This window comes from Dromiciops gliroides, chromosome 5 (assembly GCF_019393635.1).
Source record: "Dromiciops gliroides isolate mDroGli1 chromosome 5, mDroGli1.pri, whole genome shotgun sequence".
In the NCBI taxonomy this organism is placed as follows: domain Eukaryota; kingdom Metazoa; phylum Chordata; class Mammalia; order Microbiotheria; family Microbiotheriidae; genus Dromiciops; species Dromiciops gliroides.
In genome coordinates this window covers 52177813-52199114 of record NC_057865.1, presented here as the reverse complement: position 1 = coordinate 52199114, position 21302 = coordinate 52177813, and the positions used below count along the sequence as shown (strand labels likewise).

At 44.3% G+C, this 21302-nt stretch overlaps 2 protein-coding genes across 8 annotated transcripts in view; one reads left to right on the top strand and one right to left on the bottom strand.

Annotated features, from left to right (window-relative positions):
- Positions 1 to 9787, bottom strand: part of SLC25A40 (solute carrier family 25 member 40) — a 53610-nt gene extending 43823 nt beyond the window's left edge. For all 3 annotated transcript variants that reach the window (XM_043965973.1, XM_043965972.1, XM_043965974.1), the window contains exon 1: positions 9619 to 9787. The gene's annotated coding sequence lies outside the window, so the exon portion shown is untranslated. The remainder of the gene's footprint in view (positions 1 to 9618) is intronic.
- A 380-nt stretch (positions 9788 to 10167) lies between these two features.
- The window catches only part of DBF4 (DBF4 zinc finger), a 44296-nt gene continuing 33161 nt past the window's right edge, over positions 10168 to 21302 (top strand). For 4 of the 5 annotated variants that reach the window (XM_043969168.1, XM_043969171.1, XM_043969170.1 and 1 more), the window contains exon 1: positions 10168 to 10364. In XM_043969168.1, the coding sequence (XP_043825103.1) occupies positions 10319 to 10364 (46 nt within the window). In that variant the 5' untranslated portion in view covers positions 10168 to 10318. The remainder of the gene's footprint in view (positions 10365 to 21302) is intronic. The other variant, XM_043969172.1, reaches the window with a different exon arrangement.

The window sequence follows — 21302 nt, the reverse complement described above, 5'->3', positions numbered from 1 at the left end:
AAGTTATTAGTTAAAGGCAAAATTAGGTAAAGATAAATAAAAACAGAAAGTCCACAAAAATGAAGCATTAACATACTTACAAACATAAAATTTCTTATCCAATGTGAAGATCAGAAGGTTGAGGGGTTCAGCAATCCCTTCATGGTTGCCAAACTGTGATGTTTAAAATCTAAATTGTGGTCGCCTTAAATCAGAAGCTTCAGCACCAGTCTAGCCTAGAGTTCCAGTCTGGTTGGGTTCCTCCTGAAGTCCTCATCCACGAGCCTGCTTTAATCAGGAACACTCCCCAGCAAACTGATTGTGGAAGCTTTTTATAGGTTTGGAACAGAGGCGGTCCTTACACACTGCTTCAAGCTGATTGGTTGGCATCATCCAAATCCATTGGTTCTGAAGGTGTTCTCAAGGTGTGATTACAATCCAGGTAACTTGAAGTAGGCCAGTCAGCAGCTAATCACTCTCCCTTGAGTCAATCAGTCTAGATTAATCTCCAGGTGGGTGTTTGAGTGTCTGCTGAATCTCATTATTTCATCATACTTACAATAACCATGTCAGGTTTTGTTGTTGTTGCTGTTGTATCATTTCAACTGTGTCCAATTCTTTGTAACCCCATTAGGAGTTTTCTTGGCAGAGAGAGATACTGGAGTGTTTTGCCATTTCCTTCTCCAGCTCATTTTGCAGATGAGGAAACTAAGGGTTAAGTGACTTGGCCAGGATCATATAGCTAGTAAGTGTTTGAGGCCATATTTGAACTCAGGTCTTCCTGACTCCAGCAGATGCTCTATCCACTGTGCCACCAAGACACCTGGACACCCTGATCCTCTACTATTATTATATCCATTGTACACAAGGAAACGAAGGCTGACAGAGGTTAGGTGACTTAGTCATACAACTTGTTACTGTTTGAGTCAAAATCTGAACTTCTGCCTTCTTCCTGACACCAAGTCTAGTACTCTTATACTTTACTACTTAGTTGCCTTAAATGATTGGTGATGTTCTAGGATGATTTGTAGGACCTGTGACTTATAAAAACTAAAGCCCAGATTAAGTATGGATATATGCATTGGGGAATATGAAGGGTTTCTGATTGGTAGGTAAGAGATAACATTCAGAGAAAAAAGACAGACATATTATTTCATACCTACAACACAGTGGTTAATTAACAATATTTTAATTCTTTCTTTACCAATCTGGTTTATGCCGATTCCTCAGTTTTATGTTCCAATATTTTATTGCTTCTAACATTAGTTACTGACTACCTGAACTGAAGACAGGGTGTGTGTGTGTGTGTGTGTGTGTGTGTGTGTGTGTGTGTGTGTGTGTGTGTGTGTGTTTTTGTTTTAGTATTAGGAAAGGGGGAACAAACCCAAAAGAAAATTAATATATCAAATTAAGGCTGTATGTTGCAAAACCATCTACAAGTTTTTATTTGATGCATATTGAGCAACTTGTTGAGCCCTTTCAGTCATGACTGACTCTATGTGACTGCATTTGGGGTTTTCTTGGCAAAGATACTGGAGTGGTTTGTCATTTCCTTGTCCAACTCATTTTACAGGCGAGAAACCTGAGGCAAACCAGGTTAAGTGACTTGGCCAGAGGGGCAGCTAGATGGCACAGTGGACAAAGCACCGGCCCTGGATTCAGGAGGACCTGAGTTCAAATCTGGCATCAAACAATTGACTTGCTAGCTGTGTGACCCTGGGCATGTCACTTAACCCTTATTGCCCCGCCCCACCCCCCAAAAAAGTGACTTGCACAGGGTCACAGACCTAGTAAATGTCTGAGGTCACATCTGAACTCAGGTCCACCTGACTCCAGGCCCTGCACTCAATCTACTACAAGACCTTAACAGCCCATTAAGTGATTAGCACTATATAAATTCCATAAATTCCATTAACACTATGTGCTTTTCTATATCACTTTTCCCAGTTACCCTTTCAAAACCATTTGCTTGAAATATTAAATATAGCCGTCTACCAAGAAATTTGTGAAAATACCTATAAACTGTTTTAAAGTACAATTCTTGAATGACAACAGATGAGGACACAGGGGAAATCACAACAAAGACAGAAAACACTCACATAGTTCTTAGACTGTTTACAAATATTCCTTGAACTATTGGTATTTTTAATGTAAAACTGTTAAATTCTCCTCAGAGAGGGTGATAAAGAAGTTGAATATTCCCTAAAGTAAGCAAAAAGAAAACACCAGGTAGCTACATGACATAGTGGAAAGAGTGCTAGGCCTGGAGTCAAGAGAACCGGAATTAAAATCCAGTCTCAGACACTGTGTGACCCCGGACAAGTCACTTAACCTGTTTGCCTCAGTTTCCTCAAGTGTCAAATGAGCTGGAGAAGAAAATGGCAAATCACTCCAATATCTTTACCAAGAAAACCCCAAATGGGGTCAGGAAGAGTCAGACATGACTAATTGAAACAACAAACCCAAAACAATACCATTAAAAGACCAGCATGAGAATTATTTTATTTTCAGATAGATCTAATTGTTACAAAGTTTTCCTTGTATCACACTTAAATTTTACTCTTTGCAATTTCCATCCATTGCTTCTATTTTTGTTTTCTGGATCGAACTCTTTCCTTCTTTCAAGTACTATCCTGTCTCTTCTGCACACCATATTACAACTCTCTCCCTACCCACCCCTTCTCTTCTCCAAGTAAAATATTCCTGTTTGGTTTTTTTTTTTTTTTGGGTGAGGCAATGGGGGTTAAGTGACTTGCCCAGGGTCACACAGCTAGTAAGTGTCAAGTGTCTGAGGCAGGATTGAATCCAGGGCCAGTGCTTTATCCACTGCGCCACCTAGCTGCCTCCCTGTTTTTTCAATTGCTAAATTTAGATAGCATGGTTTCAAGCCCTCTCACTGCTCTGATTGCTCTATGGGCATATATCCCAATTTACCAATGTTCTTTCTAAAATGTGAAACATGAGGACTGAATACAATAAACTATATGGCGAAGACAGCAGCAGCCTAAATCTGTGATCCCTCTTTTTGAGTTGCTTTTTCATACTGTTGACTCACACAGAATTTGCATGTTGTTCTATGACATATAGTAGCATTTTAATATTTAATACATTTTCCTCTGCATTTCAGAGTTTCTATTAAGCTATGTCTATATTCAAACAAGGCTAAAATGTACTATATTTCATTTAAAATCCAGTATGTGTGTGTGTGTGTGGGGGGGTGTTCTCCCCATGGGATTATACTCAGTCTTATGGAGTAAGTTATATTTACTTATATGCTTTCATCTTTTGTCTTTGACATAGTATTTATTCTCCAAGATATTGTTTCCTTGATCCCAACTCTGGTTCTGGTATTTGAAGTCTCTCCTCCTGAATGATTGATTACATTATTTCTTGTTTGACATGGGTGCTTTTGACAGTCTGGGAAGTTTTCAATTTGGGATTTCATTAAGGAGATGACTTTACCCTAGGGTTCTAATAGATATAGGTAGTTTTGATTTATGATTCTTTGAATTATGTTATCTGGGGGTTTTATTCATTATTTTTAGAAAGTCAGTCAGTCAATAAGCACTTATTAAGTAACTACTACATTCCAGGAACTTTGCTAAGCACTGATGATACAAAGAAAGGCAAAAAGTTGTCTCTGCTCTCAAGGAGGTCAAAGTCTAATGGAGGATACGACAACAAAAAATGATGTGCAAACAAGATATAAATAGGACATACACAAGATATACTGGGATTAATTTTAGAGGGCAGGCACTGAGATTAAGGAGGAAAAGAAAGGTTTCTGTGAATTTTAGCCAAAAAAGACAGAAGTTTGATGATTCTTAAATTCTTGATCTATTTTCCAGGGTAGAAATTTTTTATATTAGATGTAATCCTTTTTCTACTTTTTTCAGTCTTTTGTTATATTTGTTTTCTTCTGTGGTAATTGGTATTTTCAAATGTTCATAGAGTCTGCTACTTGGCTAAAGTTGTCAGTCTTCCTCTGATTATTACTATCTCCAGCCTAGGGTCCTGTTTCAGAATTCTGTGTCAAGGTCAGGCTCAATCCTTCCCTGCTTTATTGGACAGGGTGTTCTTTACCTTGACATCAATTTACTAAACTCCCACTAACAGCTCCCACTTCCCTTGGTGTATGTAATCAAGAGTCCCCGGAGTTTTCAGTCCTCCCTGAGGATTGTCCTGGATCTCAGCAGGGTAGAGTTCAGCCCCCTCCTCTGCCCTCCCCAGATATCCTGGATAAATTGTGGTGGGCCTCAGGCCCCAGTGAATATTAGCACTTCACTTTCACTACCCCTGTCTACTCCCCTACTGTTCCCCCAACTTCCCCCCTTGATTATATTTGGTCAAAGCTCTGAGAGGGAACATGGGCTTATGGTTAAAGCCTAAGTGGCAAAGGGTCTAACTCCTAGCTCCTGGAAGTCCTTTTGCTGGAATCCTCAAGATAGCCATTCCATTTAGGTATAGCTTTGTTTTTTCTGCTGGTCTCCTTGTAGACTCTACAACGTATAACCTTGTATCTGGCTTTCCTCATGGCATCTGGTCTGGTCTCTGTCCCTAATACACAGTGTTCTAGGGCCCTGCTAGGAAGTCCAAAATCCTCCAGACCTTTGGAATCTCAAAGTCTTCCTCTGACCAGGATGGAGGATGAGATTGAGACTAAAGTCTCTCCTCCCCCTGCCTCACCCACACCTCCCAATAAATAGTCTCCTCACAGGTTTGGCTAGAGGCTTACTTTATGCTGTCGTTCAGTTGTGTCCAACTCTTCCATACCCCAAGGTCCATACTGTCCATGGGGTTTTCTTGGCAAAGATACTGGAGTGGTTTGCCATTTCCTTCTCCAGTGAATTAAGGCAAACAGAGTTCAAGTGACTTGTCAAAGACACACAACTACTAAGTGTCTGTACGGGATAGGTGGACTTGAGTCAGTTTACATTTTGAGGATGGGGACTGGAAAGTACCCAGCACCCAGTCCCTGTTATTGTTAGATTATTCTGTTCATGTTTTATTCCACTGCTAATAACAGAAATAATGTATTTTGCCTTATTGAACCTGATGTATCCTAGCACCAGCCCCCCCCCCCACCCCTTGCCTACATTCCAAGCCCCAGTCCTTGTTATTGCTAGCTACAATACACTCCTTACCCCCCCAACCCCCACCCCTTGTTCTATGACCAGGCAGGAAAGATGTCTCCTGCTAGTGCAGACCCCACCCAGATACTACCTCCCCCTTTTGCATTCCTAAGTCCTAACTCCACCCCCCCCCCAATGTACCAGCTCCTGGTACCATCGCTCCCTTCTTCCCCCATGCCCCTCCTTACCAAGGTGGAGAGGTTTCACCCCTCCCGTGGTTTCACCTTTTCCCCCTCCCCTTTCCCCTCAGCTCTGGGACATAGCTGAGCATGCATCCATACTCTGATCACTAGCTGAACACACATCTTGGATGAGACAGGATTGGATGTTAGATTGTGAGCTCACCCTGTGCACGAGAGGACCCTCCCCCCTCAAAACTTCCATAAAAACCCAACTCATGAGCCCACTACTGCACTCCTCATCCCTGGCATGGGGTCACCCATTCTCATGAGAATGTAATAAATCTGCCTCTGCTTGACTTGGTGGTCTCCTCAAGTTATTTGGGTAAACTGAAGCAATTTTGTCCCAGTGTCAGAGGCCAGATTTGAACTTATGTCTTCCTGACTCCAAGCCCAGTGCTCTTTCCGCTGAGTCATCTAGCTGCCAACTTTATATGGGTAGATATTCAAACATTCCATTCCAAGTTGGCACCGAAGAGCTTGACCAATCCTCAACCCATTTCAAATCTATTTCCTCCCCAACATCCATCCAATAAAATTCAAAGACTTGTAAACGGATTAAGGACTTCTTTCACCTAGTTGTCTTTCACAATTCTTAGTGAAAATAATTACTCTTGGGGGGCAAGCTAGGTGGCACAGTGGATAGAGCACCAGACCTTGATTCAGGAGGACCTGAGTTCAAATCGACCTCAGACACTTAACACTTACTAGCTGTGTGACCCTGGGCAAGTCACTTAACCCCCATTGCCTCACCAAAGGAAAACAAACAAACAAAAAAACAAATGAAAATAATTACTCTTAACTTGGGGTCACTGATTCAATGGATCCCCAACCCATACATGCTGTTGTTTTTCAGTAGTTTCAGTGTCTGACTCTTCATGACTTGACAGATACTAAAGTGGTTTGCCATCTCCTTGTTCAACTCATTTTACAGATGACAGAACAGATGCAAACAGGGTTAATTAAGTGACTTGCCCTAGGTCAGTAAGTGTCTGAGAGACAAAATGAGTCTGGGGCTTTTCTCCTGCTTGTACTGCCACTCGGTCAATTCTTTACTGGTATATGTTATTAATAATAAATGCTTACTGCCAACACGGGCATAACAGCCAGTAATATACAAATAGCATTTTGTAACATTTATAAAATATAGTAGCAAATAATTTTTTAAAACACAGTTTAGGGGACAGCGAAGTAGCATAGTGGATAAAGCACTAGCTCTGGATTCAGGAGTACCTGAGTTCAAATCTGGCCTCAGACACTTGATACTTAACTAGTTGTGTGACCCTGGGCAAGTCACTTAACCCTCATTACCCTGCCCCCCCCAAAACAACAAAAAAAACCACAGTTTAATAATAATTTTAAAACACAGTTACCTAGCTGCCCTCCTTTAAAGTTTACAATAGTGCTTTCTTCACAATAATCTTGTACAAATCTCCATTTTACAAATAAGGAAATTGAAGTTCAAAGATATCAAATGACTTGCTCATGATCATAAAGCTAGGAGTTTCAATGTTAATGGAAATCCAACCCTGAAAACAACTTTCTCTAGACTGTTTCTACTTCAAACCCTCATCTGTCTTTAATGTAACTTAAAAAAATTTCTTTGGTGAGGCAAATGGGGTTAAGTGACTTGCCCAGGGTCACACAGCTAGTAAGTATTAAGTGACTGAGGCCAGATTTTAACTCAGGTCCTCCTGAACCCAGGGCTGGTGCTCTATCCACTGTGCCACCTAGCTGCCCCTAATAAAACTTTTAAAACAAATTCTGAAGAAGTTACAAACTCCATTGTAGCCCAATTTTATTCATTATTTATTAGGTTGTTTAGCAAGTGTAGCTAAGAGGTCAATCATAGGTTCAATACCAAATTGGCGGCAGACTATCACCCTCAGTGCAGGGGAGGGTGTGTCTAAAGGAATAGGGCATGTTTATCCTCTCCATGTTAGTGGAAATAAAAACAAGTTTAGCTTAGCTTACCACTCAGGCCAGGGTATGCATACATGTCCATCCCTTTGTCTTTTTATTTATCCAGAGGCAATATAGTCTAATCCCCTTCTCAACACTGCCTAGTCAGGGAAGAGGGGCCTAATGAAATTATGAGCTATCCACTAGAGAAAGAAATGGCAAACCACTCTACTATCTTTGCCAAGAAATCCCCAGGAAGAGGGGGTCTGCCATGCTATGTCCACAAGATGGGTTATGATGCAGTGACAACGTAGTCTAATCAGAGAAAAAAAAAGCACAAAACTTGTACTTCAGGAGTCTAATGACTATGAAATAGTTATTTAATAATATCTCTGAGATTCAGTTTCTTCATATGCAAAAGGGTGTATAATAATGTTTGCATGACCTACCTCTGTGATGTGGGGATCAAATTTTTAAGCACCCACTATGTGCCAGGCATTGTACTAGGCCCTGGGGGTTCAAGGAAAGGTAAAGTCCCTGCCTCTAAGGAGTTCACAATCTAATAATCCAGGCGACAAACAACAATATAACAACAATATACAAACAACAATATAACAACAATATACAAACAAGATATATACAAGATCAATTGAGAATAGTCTGATCCATTATGCAGGGATTAGGAAAGGTTCTTTGCAGAAAGTGGGAATTTTGTTGAGAGCTGATGAAAGCCAGAGAACCTAGGAAAGAGAGAGAGCTTCAGGCATATGGGGCAGTCCTCAAAAACACTCATTGTTAGAAGGGGCCAGGGTTAGAGAAGGTTTTAAAGGAAAACGGGATTTTATATTTTGATCCTGGAGATATTAAGTAATATAGGGGAAGAAAGGGAGGGGGAGGAAAGATTTATTAAGTATCTATCATGTGTTTAATTCTCACAACTCTGGAAGATAGGTGCTATGATTATCTCCATTTTACCGTGAGGAAAGTGAAGTGGGCGGACAGATGTCAATCAATCTGTTGTCCAAGGTCACACAGTCAGTCAGTGTTTCAAGCCGAATCTAAACTCCTATCTTCCTGACTCTACTACCAGCACTCTCCAATGCATCACCTATCAACTAGCAAGGGTGACATAGTCAGATCTGCCCTTAGGAAGATTAGCTTGATATTTAGATGGACTGGAGTAGGGAGACTTGAAGGACCAACCAGAAAGCTGCAGTGATAGTTCAGGCATAAAACAATTAGGGCCTGTGTCTTATAAATGGAAGCTCTGACTTTACAGTGAGCTTCCTATGTCTAAACTCCTTTTATATATGCAGATCTGAAACTCTTCTGACCTTAGAGTTACCTGGAGCACTGAGAGGTTAAGGGACTTTTGCTCAGGGCCACAGAGTTTGTGTAAACTCATAATGGTCTGGACCTGAAAAGAGGCCCTCTTCAATCCAGCATACCGTTCTCCCTCTTAAGTTATTGTTGTGGTCACAAAATGGGGCATCAGGGAGTTAATACAGGAGGCACATACTAAGTGCTTGTTGACTCCAAGTTAAGTCCTGCATCAGTTTCACCTTTCAATACCTCCATAGCTACCATCCATAAAGTGTGGTTAAACTGGATCCCACCGAATGATCCCAAGATACAAAAATCAATCACAACCCTCAACAAAAACCGTATGGAAACAGCCGTCTCTGGACCACCCGGGTGGGAATCCTGGCCCCCGCCACTTCTCGCTCTATGGCCGCGGGCTGCGCGCGGGACTCACACCGAGGGGTCCCTTCCAGCCCCCCAGCCCGGGTCCGAGCCCGTCTGGGGCCCAAAGCCCAGCCCCGGGCTTGGCGAGAGATCATCGCCCCATGCCCCATTTCACACTGGAGGAGGCCCGCGGGGTCCCCGGAGGAGGCAGCTAACCTGAGGCGCCCGGCGGGGACGTACCGACCAGTCGGGGTCGGGGCTGACGCTGGCACTCTGGGCCCGGGCCGGGGGCGGGGGGGGTCTCGGAGGGGCAGCGTGGGGCTCGCCGTCGGCAGACGTGGCTCCCGCTCCCACCTCGGACCCAGACGGACCGTGCGTGCCCTCCCGAAGCCTCAGTGACATCACCCGGCAAGGAGAGGGGGAGGGGTGGAAGCAGCGCTCCCCAAATCGCGGGCGATGGAGGGGCGGCTCGGCCGGTAAGAGGTGAGGCAGAGGCTTGGCCCACTCCAAGAAGTCACAGGGCCTCCCTGAACGCGAGAGCCCCGGGGATGGCCAAGGCCTCAGGGACCGCGGGGCGGCAGCTCGGACACCCTGCGCCCCCTCCCCAAGCCCGCGCTCGCCCTTTCACCCAGTCCGGGGGGGGGGTCAGGTGGCCCCTGGGCCGGGGGCCGGCTCGGTCCGCCCCGCCGGCTCACCTCCCGCAAAGTTGGCCCAGTCAGGTCCGGAGCGCGGGCACTCACCTTACGGCCGGGACGGGCGGGGCTCACCGGCCGCCCCGGGCAGCACCCGGAGGCGGGAAGGGCCCAGGTGGTGGGAGAGGCCGCCCTCCGCCGTTAACTGCATCCAAACTCCCCGTGAGACTGACCCCCAGCCCCGGCGTCTTGCTCAGGGGAGCGCCTCAGGGGCGGCCAGGGCCCGGCAGCCTGTAAGAGGAGAGAGGAGGCGGGGAAAGGGGCGGGGCCAGGCGGGTGAGGCGGGGCGACGCGAGGCTGGGCGGAGGGGGCGGGGCGGCATAGCCCGGATTGTGGAGACCAGGCTGGAGGCTTGGGGCGGTGTCACGAGGGGAAGGGAAAGGGAGCGTGCCATCGAGGTGGGAGGGGGCGGGGCGCACGATCCTGGAAAAGGATAGGCCCAGCGGGAGAAGGGAGAGGCGGGGCTTCAGAAGGGCTGCGCGAGGTCACTGCTCGTGTGACTGACAGGTTTTCAAATCTTCAACCGCCCGCGGTCTCCGAGGCCCCGCCCTTCCCTCACTCTTCTCTTGTTCCTCCCCCTGTCCGCTCGCTCGCGCGCACTCTACCCTTCCCCCGCCCACCGGCCTGCCCCGGAAACGTAGGCGGCCGACTCGGCCCGCTCCCTTCCCGCCCCGGCTGGCGGCCCGGCTAGAGCAGCGGCGGGCCCCGCGGGAGCCGGCCCAAGCATGTGGACCGCGGCGCGGCGGCCATGAAAGCCGGCACCATGAGGATCCGCAGCAAAGGCCATCACCCGGGTAGATTTCCCCTCCGGTCTCCTTCCCCTCCGCCCCACTCCCTTCGAGCCGGGCCTCCTCCCTCCCCTCCCCCGGGATAGTTGCTTCACGGCGCTCGCTCCTCCCGCCCCCCCGGGGGGGGCCTCGCCTCGGGCCCCTCAGACTCCAGCCGCCGCCCCTCCCCCCCTCCCGAGTGGCACTTGCTCGGGGCCTCGGCCCCTCCTCGCCGGTGCGGGCCCGCGGCCCCTCGAGCTCGCTTTGGTCTCCCGAGAGAGAGGTGTGAAGAGGCCTGGCGACCCCGGCCCTGACTCTGCCGGGAGGACGCGAGGAAGGGCAGGGTGTTGTGCCCCGGGGCTCCTTGGATTTGGAGAGTTTTCCTGCTCCCGGCCACTCTGTGCAATAAGCCATGCTCGCATCAGCCCGAGCAGCGGCGGCTCCTCTGCAGAAGTCGGTCTGTAAAGAAGGAAATGAGTGCCGGGTCTGGGGCTCCTCACTTGTGGCTTTGTTAGCAGCGCGTGTGGCCTTGCAGATGCGGCTGGCTGTCTGCCTAACCCTGCCCGCCCATAAACGGAGCCCCCTGGCTGGGAGTGGGAGCTCCCTGAGGGCAGGAGCCCGGACTCTGCCCCTTGTCTTGTATTCTCGGCGATTAAGCCCCGGGTCTGGAATCTCGGAAGTGCTTGTTGACTGACTTTATGGGGAAAGAGAGCATTCCGTCTCCCCTCTTTCTTCACAAGTTCTTTGTAGAGCTTTCTTGCCTTGACTTGCTGGACCCGCGGGAGGAGGTGGCCTTCTGTCTTTCTAGGAGAAAGCCTGTAAAGCTGCTAATCCCTGGGTAGCCCCCACTGGTGCGCTTCCATTCGCACTTTATGCCTAGATTTCAGTGGGCTCTTAGCTAAGGTTTTACTCTGGGGGTCGAGTGTGGAAAAATAGTTATGCAAACTCCCTTCCTTCCCCTGCCCGCCTTCAGAGTTTACTCTTCCACAAATATACTAAGCAATCCTGGGAAAGTGAATTTAAAGGGAACAAGCATTTGCGTAACACCTATTTGGTGCCAGGCTCTGTGCTTCGTCTCTTTACAGATGATCTCATTTGACACTCAGAACAACCTCCTGAGGTTGATGTTGTAATTTTATACCATTTACAGTTGAGGAAACTGAGGCTGACCAGTTGAGTGACTTGCCCAGGGTTACAAAGCCAGTAAGTGACTGAGGTCCTAGTTGAATGTAGGTTTTCCTGCTTCTAGGCCCCAGCTCTCTCTACTCCATCACCTAGCTGCCCCTAAGTAGGGAGTAACTCATCATTTCTGGTACTTCTGGATTTGAAAGTCCTTTCCATGTGAATCTTCAAGTGTCTCTACTTGAGTGTAACATCTTTACCAGACAGGTTGCTCGGTTAACCTACTTCTCTTCCACTCTAGAAAGGAAAGTTCTCAGTGCTAGGTGCAGTGTCTCCTACTGGCCCAATAGCTCCCTTTCAAAGCTCTTTTTTAAAAAGCCCACCTACAAAGCCATTTGATTAAATGAACCTTTATTAAATATCTACCACTCAAGGCATTTTTTCCTAAGCACTGAGGAAACCAAGATAAAAAATGAAATTGCCCTGCCCTTGGTGAGCTTAAATGGGAAGAGAGATGGTAGCAAGATAACAGTTACATAGATGATTAATATAATTTAAAGAGGAACATAGAACTGCCAAGACAGTGAATTGGTGCAGTGGATAAAGTGCTGGGCCTGGAGTCTTCCTGACTTCCGATCTCGCCTCAGATACTTCCTGGCTCTGTGACTGGCAAGTCACTTTAGCCTGTTTGCCTCAGTTTCCTCATCTGCTGCTCAGCAGCAAAAACAAGTGGTACTGCCGGGTATTGGGGATCAGGGACGGCTTCCAGTAGAGGTAGCACACGGCCTGACTTGGAGGTGTTCTGGGAAATGGGGTAGCAGTTAGGGGCTTGGGGTCCTGAGGAATTCCTCTTTAAAGGATGGTACCCTCTGGAACACAAAAGCAGTTAGAATAAGATAGGAGTTTACTTAGGGGCTGGGGAAGGGAAACCACGAGACTTTTTGTCACCTCCTTTGAGGTTTTCTTGGCAAAGATACGGAGTGGCCCCTTTGACAGATGAGGAAGCTGAGGCAGACTGAGTTAAGTGACTTGTCCAGGGTCACATAGGTATTGTGTTTGAAGCTAGAGTTGAACTCAGGTCCCCTGACTGCTGGCCCAGTACTCATCTACTATGCTACCTAATGTCTCCTCAGCAGGCTATCCTAAAGAAAATGCATCATACTTCAGCCACGTTCCACCCCCTCCCCAAACTCCTTTATTGTGGTAAAGCCACTGTTGTCCTAATCATTCATGCCTGTAACCACAATCATCCTATAGACCTTCCCCTCCCTCACTACCCCATATCCTGTCAGTTGCCAAGTTTCGCTGATGCAGATTTAAATTCTGTCCAGCAGCATGAGGGAGCAAAGAGTAATTCAAGGTTGGAATTTGCTTTGACAACAGAGCAAAGGATTCTGGGGTACAGTATAATAGCTTACATTTATATACTGCCTTAAGGTTTGCAAAGCACTTAACCTGCATTATCTTGTTTTCTTTATAACTCTGAAGTAGGCATTAGTATTGCTCTCATTTTTCATATGAGAAAGCAGGCATAGAGAGCTTAAATGACAGGTCCAAGACCACAGAGCCAGTGTCTGAAGCAGGATTTAAACTGTTTTTCCCTACTTCAAATCCTACTCTATCCATTACACCATCTTCCTGCCTAAACTAGTGTCTAATTGACCTGGGGGGGGGGTGTCAAGTCTGTGTGGGAGAAAAAGAACAGGAGTAATGCATCAGCACAGCAAAAAATGGGAGTGGGTAGACTAGAGGTTATGGTGAAGGAAAAAAATTGGTTTAGAAACGTTCAAGGTTCAGGACCGTGAAGCTCACAGAAAACCCAAGGCCCTGACCATTCCTGTCCTTAGTCCATGTGAAGTGAGGCTTTAGCTCATAGGAATTAAAGAAGCTGAGCACCCCGGAGGCCAAGGTGTCCTGCAAAAGGCCATTGACATGTATGTTGGAATATCTCGAGGTGAGATAGACATTGGAGGACAGAGGAAGATGGAGCTAGTATTGAACTCCTTCACAAAAGGAGAAGCCAAAGCTGGAGACCGGCCATTCCTGCCTCGAGGTTTGAATAGGGCAATAAGTGAATGAATCTCAAAGGAGAAGAGCTGGGTGGCCCTGTGTGTCAGGGGACTTGTGAAGCTGTGACCAGGTCAGTCACGGTTTCCAGAGAACCTTCATTTATTAGCAGCAGTTGATTTGCTTTTTATGTTTAGTTCTCAGTGTCTTCAAAATGAACCACTTAACTAGTTTCCAGCTCGCTTTAGGCTTTTGTGTTCTAGAAGTTCATTTCTAAATCAGTTGTTTGGAACTGTCTCTAGTGAAATTTAATGGAAAAGGTAAACTGAGGCACACTTCTCAGAGCAAGATATCATTTTATTAACAGGGCAAGAGAACTGGATTTCTAAATCCCTGTGTAACCCTTAGAGTTGGGGATACTTTTATAATTGTTAGCATATATACCTTTTGAGCATCTACAAATTGATTATATCTCAGTGCCTAAGGTGGACGTTATAAGTTTTGTCTTGTTATAGTTGATCAACCCTCTCGTTGCATTGAGGCACTTCCCAGCCCCCAAACCACAGCTGCCTTTGTTGCCAAAACTCTCTTTAAAGAGATTGTTCCATCTGCCTGCATTGATTCTGACAAAGGCCCACGTTTTACTGATTCTGTTCTATCCCAAATCTACTTTTTCTTGGAAGTCACTCCAAAGGTCCATACACCCTAGCACCCACCAAGCTCAGGCCGGGTAGAACAGATGAATAAAGAGCTTGAAAGCATGATTGTGCACTGAAACTCATTGGCAGTGCAGAGACCAAGAACCATGACTTAAGCACTTCGGGGGCAAGATCAACCAATTGTAAATGGGATCAATTAGAAAATAAGAGCATCCGTTTTAATGTTCTCAGGCTCGGAATATGTTTTCCTTTAGAAACAGTATTATGGGTGATGGCTAGGTTCCCACAAAAGCCCATTAAACACACACATAAAATAAGCTAAAATTTAGATAATGAACAGTGTAGTATAGAGGACCTTGGAGCTGATTTTAGGTGGCTGGAGGATGTTTCAGCTTAAGGTCCACCAGGGGTGGGTGATGTGTGGGGAAGAAAGGTAGGCCTGCTGACAAACCAGGCCCTCCAAAGTATGACACATTCTCTAAGACAGTAGTTCTCAAACTTTTGGTCTTGGGATCCCTTTATACTTAAAAATTAAGGACCCCAAAGAACTTTTGTTTCTATTGAATGCATTGATCAGTACGTACCATATTAGAAATTAAGGCATATTTTTAAAGTATTAATTTGTTTAAAAATAATAAACCCATTACATATTAACATAAATAACATTGTCTTATGAAAAATCATATTTTCCGAAACAAAAATGCAAGAAGAATATCACTTTCTACATTTTTGGCAAATCACCTTAATGTCTGGCTTAATAGAAAATACTTATTCTCATATCTGCTTCTGCACTCATTCTGTTGCAATATGTTGTTTTGGTTAAAGCAGATGAAGAAAATTCAGTTTCACACAGATAAGTAGTTGGGGAAAAAAGAAATATTTCAATAGCCTTTTCAGATCAGTGTGGATATTCTTTGATACTGCAACCAAACTTGACAGGTGGTGGGTAGTTTCTTAAAATTTACATGTAGAATCTGAAGCCATATCAATGAACTTTTAGCACTGTGTTACATTAAGCCTGTTGGTCTGTCTTGTACTTTGAATGGATCTTCTGCCAGAGTCATGCAGATCTTCCAAATGTAACATTTCACTGTGTGATCTTTTTTAAAATCACATTTGTTAATATCACCACTGATCTCACTAGACAAATCTTTAGGTATTGTCAAGTTCTCCAAAATTCTAATTTACTTGAAAGCCCAGATTTTTATCAATGACAGCAAATATTGTCAGTTGTCTTCCTTGAAATGACAGGCTCATTTCATTCTTTTTTGAGAAAATGTCTTCCAAATACCCAAGTCCAAGTAATCATAGTTGTTAGTCTTTCAATTAAAAGTGGTGTTCGTGGGAAAAAGCAATTCGTTCCACTCTCAGCTGGGTCACAGAAGCACTTTTCCTGGAGATCACCTTTGTCCCTGATTAGGCACCAGAAGTGCTCCACACATCTTTCCACATTGTCACATAAAATAGCAAAAAGGCGTGTGCTCATGGGTCGAGATTTAATACAGTAATACTTCTTGTTGCTTAGTCAAAGACATTCTCAATTTATTTTATTTTTACTGTGACTGCTGGTAATGAGTAATACATTGATGACCAGCATCGTTTGGCGATGCTGCAATGCCTGGCAAGGTGTCAGCTGTTTCACTCACCATCAGTGCAAATGTCTACATGTTGTTTTTCCAGGATAAACCATGAGGTTCAAAAAAGTTATTCAGCCCTTCCAGTATTTCAGTAACTCATATGTTTTCCAAGCGTTTCCACAGTAACTCTTAGAAAAACGTCCCCTCCTCTCAGTCAGTGCTGGGGATTCAGAAATGAAAGTCTTTGCTTTGGAGGGTCTTGCAGTCTGTCATCTACTGAAGTAGGTGCATATCTAAACAGCATCTACAAATCTTTACAAGAATGAATTTATTTAGGGAAACCAGATAAGACTTCCTGTAGAGGGTGGAGGTACTTGAGTTAACTCTTGAAAGTAGCTAGCAGTTCTGAGAAGCAAAGGTCAGCTAGTCAGTTAGCATTTGTTAAGCTCCTACAATATGCCAAGCAAGCACTGTGCTAAATTCTGGGGACACAAAAAGAGGCAAAAGACAGTCTGCCCCCAAAGAAATTGCAATCTAGGTTGCACAGTGGATAGAACTCTGGAAATGGAATCAGGAAGGCTTATCTTCCTGAGTTCACATCTGGCCTCAGACCCTTACTAGCTGAGCATGTGACCCTGGGCAAGTACCTTAACCCCATTTGCTTCAGTTTCCTCATCTGTAAAATGAACTGGAGAAGGAAATATCAAACCACTCCAGTATCTTTGCTAAGAAAACCCCAGATGGAGTCACAGAGTTGGACAGGACTGAAAATGACTATACAACAAATTCACATAAGAGGTCTGAGATGAATTGGTGCTGATACTGAATTAATGCAAATAAAAGGTTAAGTGTAATCATTACATCCCTTTGTAAGGCAAAAATACAATTCTCTAGACTCAGGTCTTCATGTCTAAATCTTTAAATCATAGGTCCTGGAGCATCTGGAAAACTCCACTATACACATGAAGAAATGAGAATGAAAAAGGCAGCTAACATCTTAGTAATATTACAAAATGGTCTTGACTAATCATTCTCTGAAAAGGTCTTGAGAATCCCCAAGGGTTCACAAACCATACTTTGAGAATCGCTGCTCTAGGACAGTGGTCTCTAAACTTTCTTATCAGTAAAAACAGTTTTGGAAATTTATTTGATCCAAGAGTGAAATGGTCAAGGCGTGCCCTTTAGGACAATCACTTTGGAAGCCAAGTTAGAAAGGAGAGTCCCTTAAAGAAGGCCAGTATTGCAACTGTTGGAAGGGGGTGGTAATTAGCTCCTCAGCAGTATTGGATCTTGGCTTCCTGATTAGAAATCAGGGGAAAGATCTGGCAAGTGATTGAATTTGTGGGGTCAAGAAGACAAAGGGTAATACCAGGTTTACAAATCTGCATTGCGGACCTGATGTTGGTGGATGCCCTCAATCGTATTTGGGAAGTTTGGAAGAGATGTGGATTTGGAGGAAAGATAATGTGATCTGAGATCCAGAGATCACTCAATGCTCACCCAAAATGGAGAGAGGAGGTCTTCCTGACCTGTCAGAAGCCCACCAGAGAGCTCACTGAGTGGGATGTGAGGGGCTGGTTCTGTTGGCTGGAGGGCTTCCCAATGGTACCTGCACAGCTTTGGGTGCCCACTTAGCAGTTAGGGTATGACTGTCCACAGGAGACGATATAGACTCAGAATTGAGGGGGGTGGAGTGGCTTGGGAGCTTTCCCTAGGGATGAAGGGAATGGACTGGGGGAGTCTGATGATTAAGGATGGGTGTGGTCGTGTTGGAAATAAGTGCCCATGATTGCCTGCCTTGGGAAAGGTGGGATGCAGACCATCTTCCCACTCTCTTATTGGTTGGTCACATAACCCTTAGAATAGGTTGGAAGAGTGAAACCTAATTTTGGAGACCACTGCCACAGGGTGTAAATAGGTTATTGGGGAGTTAGGGGCAAGGCACCATGTAAGTTTGCCCTACTTCTAAATAACAAGTTTCTAGCCAAGTGTCACTGACTTTCACAAGCCAGTTCTTATAACAAAGGGAGGTTTGGACTGGGTGAGCTGGAGGACCCATGGAGCCTTGATACAGTGGCACTCCTGTTGCTGAGGGGAGCTTCCTTTTAGCATTGTGACTAGCAACGGTAAACCTCCACCCTCTCCCCACTTACTTGGAAGGGTCCTCAAGAAAGGGACTTCCCTAAAGAGGAGGAAACAGAGGTGGGTGCCTTTGGCTGCACCTGTGGCTCTCTGGGCTGGAGTGGGGCCCTACACAGAGCCATACTATGATTTGATTTCTTTTTCCCTTTTGACTCCTCCACCCGCCACACTCTCTTGGGCACACACTGCAGGTGAAGTCACTCAAAAACTCTTCTGCTTGGCTTGAGTCAGATCAATAGGCCAGCTTTTCCTTTTGTTCCGTTTGCATCACGAGGTATGCCTCAGGCTAGAGCTCTTAAATCCTCTAGGGCCCTTTCTCTGCCTTCAATCTCATGCTCCTTTCTTCTCTGCCCTTAAAAACTACTCACCTTACACATAGCTAAACTTTTTAAAAAGCTATCTATACTCCTTGTCTCTACTTTCATTACTCCTACTCACTTTGCAACCCCTTGATTCTGCAACCTCATTTCTTGCTAAGTCTGATAATCTTTTCTTGGTCCTGGTCCTTCCTGACCTCTGCAGCTTTGAGACTGTTGCCAATCCCGTTCTTGGATACTATCTCTATTGTATTTCTCCTTGTCTCACTGCTACTTCTTGTCCTTTGCTGGATCATCATGTATGCCCGGTCCTCTAAGCAAGTCCCCTCAAGGCTCTCTCCTACGTCTTCACATGACTTTTTGGGTGATTCAGATCTATATATCCAGACCTAGCCTTTCTCCTGAGCTCCAAACTCCTATCACCAATTCTCTATTATCTATCTCTAACCAGATGTCCATTAAACATCTCAAACCCAATCAGCTAGCAAGTCTTTGATATTACTTCCAAGAGATGTCTTAGAAAATGTTCCTTTCTTTCTCTCTACTCACATGTCTACCACTGTAGTCCAGCCTCTCATCACCTCTTGCCTGAACTAAATTGGTTTCCAGTTTGACCCTTCTTCAACAAAGTTCCACATAGCTACTCTAAGGTAACTTCTATGGGACTGCTCCAGCCATGTCACTATTACCTCTACTGATAAAGGTTTCGGATTGATCGCATCCTTTTTTTTAACTTTTATTTTTGCATAAGTTAAATAATGTCATAGTGAGAGTATATAATTTATAAAACAGAAATGGTGAGTGGAGCCATTGCTACTAAAAGGATTGTTAGTCTGTTCTCTCATAACTCCATGTACCATCCCTATAACTTTGCAAGACAAAATGCCCCTCCTTGGCCAATACTCTTCTACGTGTGTTGTCTCTTTAACTATAAGGTCCTTGAGGGACCTTCCCTTTTTTTGTATCTCTATCCCAACCCTTAGCATAGTGATTGGCACATAGTAAGTGCTTTTTCTTTCATTGATTCATTCAAATCCCATTGTCTCTACCAAAACAACCCCTGTGCTATTTCAAAGCCCCATCACCTCTGCCTAGTCTATTACTGTAGGCTCCCAGATGGTCTTATCACAATCCACCCTCCACCCAACCACCAAAAGACTTGTCCTTAAGTGCAAGTCTGTGTTACTCCCCTACTCAGTAAATTCCCATATCTCCCTATTAGATCTTTAGGATTAAGTAGTAAGTCTTGGGGGGGGGGGTGTCATTTAAAGCCCTTACAACCTAGCCCCATTCTGCCTTTCTAGACTTATTACATAATACTCCCCTTCAGAAACAGTATGGTCAAGCCACATTGATCTTTTTATGGTTCCTTATAGCACTCCCATCTCCATGTCTTTATACTGACTTCGCCCCATGCCTGAAATGCTCTCTCCCTCCTGCTCTGACTGCTGACCTCCCTGGTGTCCTTTAGCTCCCAAATAAAATCTTATCTTATTATTGATTTAGCTCAATCTCCTGCCCAAGGACTTTCAATGGCTCCCTATTGCCTTTAAAATAGTTCAGAATCTGCCTTTGACCTGCATTTTCTACTTTATTTCACATTATTACCTTCATATACTCTGTGTTCTAGATAAATTTACCCACTTGGTGATTCAATACATGCCATACCATTTTCTATCTGCCTATCTTTGCACAGGCTGTCCCCATATACCTAGATGGTACTCCTCCCACCCCTCTACCCCTTAGTGTCCCTGGCCATGGCCTACAAGATGCCTTTTCCATTTCTTCCTAGTTAATGCTCTCCTTCAAATTAGGGTGTATATTCTTTTCTGTGTATATATAATCTCCCTTTTCCTCCCAATAGAATGCCCTTGGAAGGGCAGAAACTATTCTTGGTTTTGTCTTCATAATTATGCCCAGAACCTGGTAGGCATTTAAGAAATACTTGTTGGGTTGAATTAGAGGCTATTGAATGAACTAGTACTAATTCCAAAAAAAATCATCATATGAAATCTTTAGGGGTTTCATCATTCTGCATAGCCAAACTTTCTAGCTTGTTTAACCATTTTGAATGGAAATCTTTTGGAAATGTAGGTTTTTTAAACTCGATCTGTAAAGCCCTTTTTCCGGCACTAAAATGATTCCATATATGTAATGATATAATTTCGTTTTAATAATTTAAAATTTTCAGTGAAATTTTTCTTCACAATATAATGACTAAGGGGCAGCTAGGTGGTGCAGTGGATAAAGCACCAGCCCTGGATTCAGGAGGACCTGAGTTCAAATCCGACCTCAGACACTTGACACTTACTAGCTGTGTGACCCTGGGCAAGTCAGTTAACCCCCATTGCCCCACAAAAAACAAAACAAAACAAAAACAATATAATGAATATGGCCTGCAAAATAATGAAAGAAAAACCCTTGAAAATAATATATGGAAACGTTTAAAGCAGTTTTATGTCTCTTAAGTTTCTGTATTTAGGTGATAGGAAATTTTGTCTTCTATATAGTTAGCATTATGTTTGGAACACATTGAAGTTAATTGTCAGTAGTTCTTAAAATAACATTTAAAGTAGAATTATTGTTGATAACTTTTAAAAATATCCCTTTTTGGTGCAATTATACATAAATTAGCCATTGAACTAAAATGATAATACAGTCTGTTTCCCAGTTAGCTAGTTTAATGTAATTTGAAGGTTATATAATCTAGCCCCAAAGGAAATTTAATAGCCATCTCTCCTGAGCAACCAGTGAACATATCAGTAATTACTTCAGTTCTCCCTTCTACTCTGGGTTAGAGAAGTAATAACTTCTTCATAAGCCTATCAATTATCAATGAAGGTCCATTTGGGAGTGTTCTCCAGAATCCTGCATAGTGTAGTAATTCAGTCACCTGGAGTCTTCAAAGTGAGAATAGTTACTGGTCAGACGAAGGGTGGTAGGACACATAACCCTCTACTCCTCTTCAAAACCTCACCATGCAATTTGGTATAATTTTTTTATGCCATGGGTTGTCCTGTGGATTAGCCATTTACTTCTCTGAAGGTAAGAGGTTGAAACAGTTCTCTGCTAGTTTTATTAAAACTCAGTAAAAATAATTATGTAAAACCTGATCTTTCTATAAAAGATAATCTAATTATA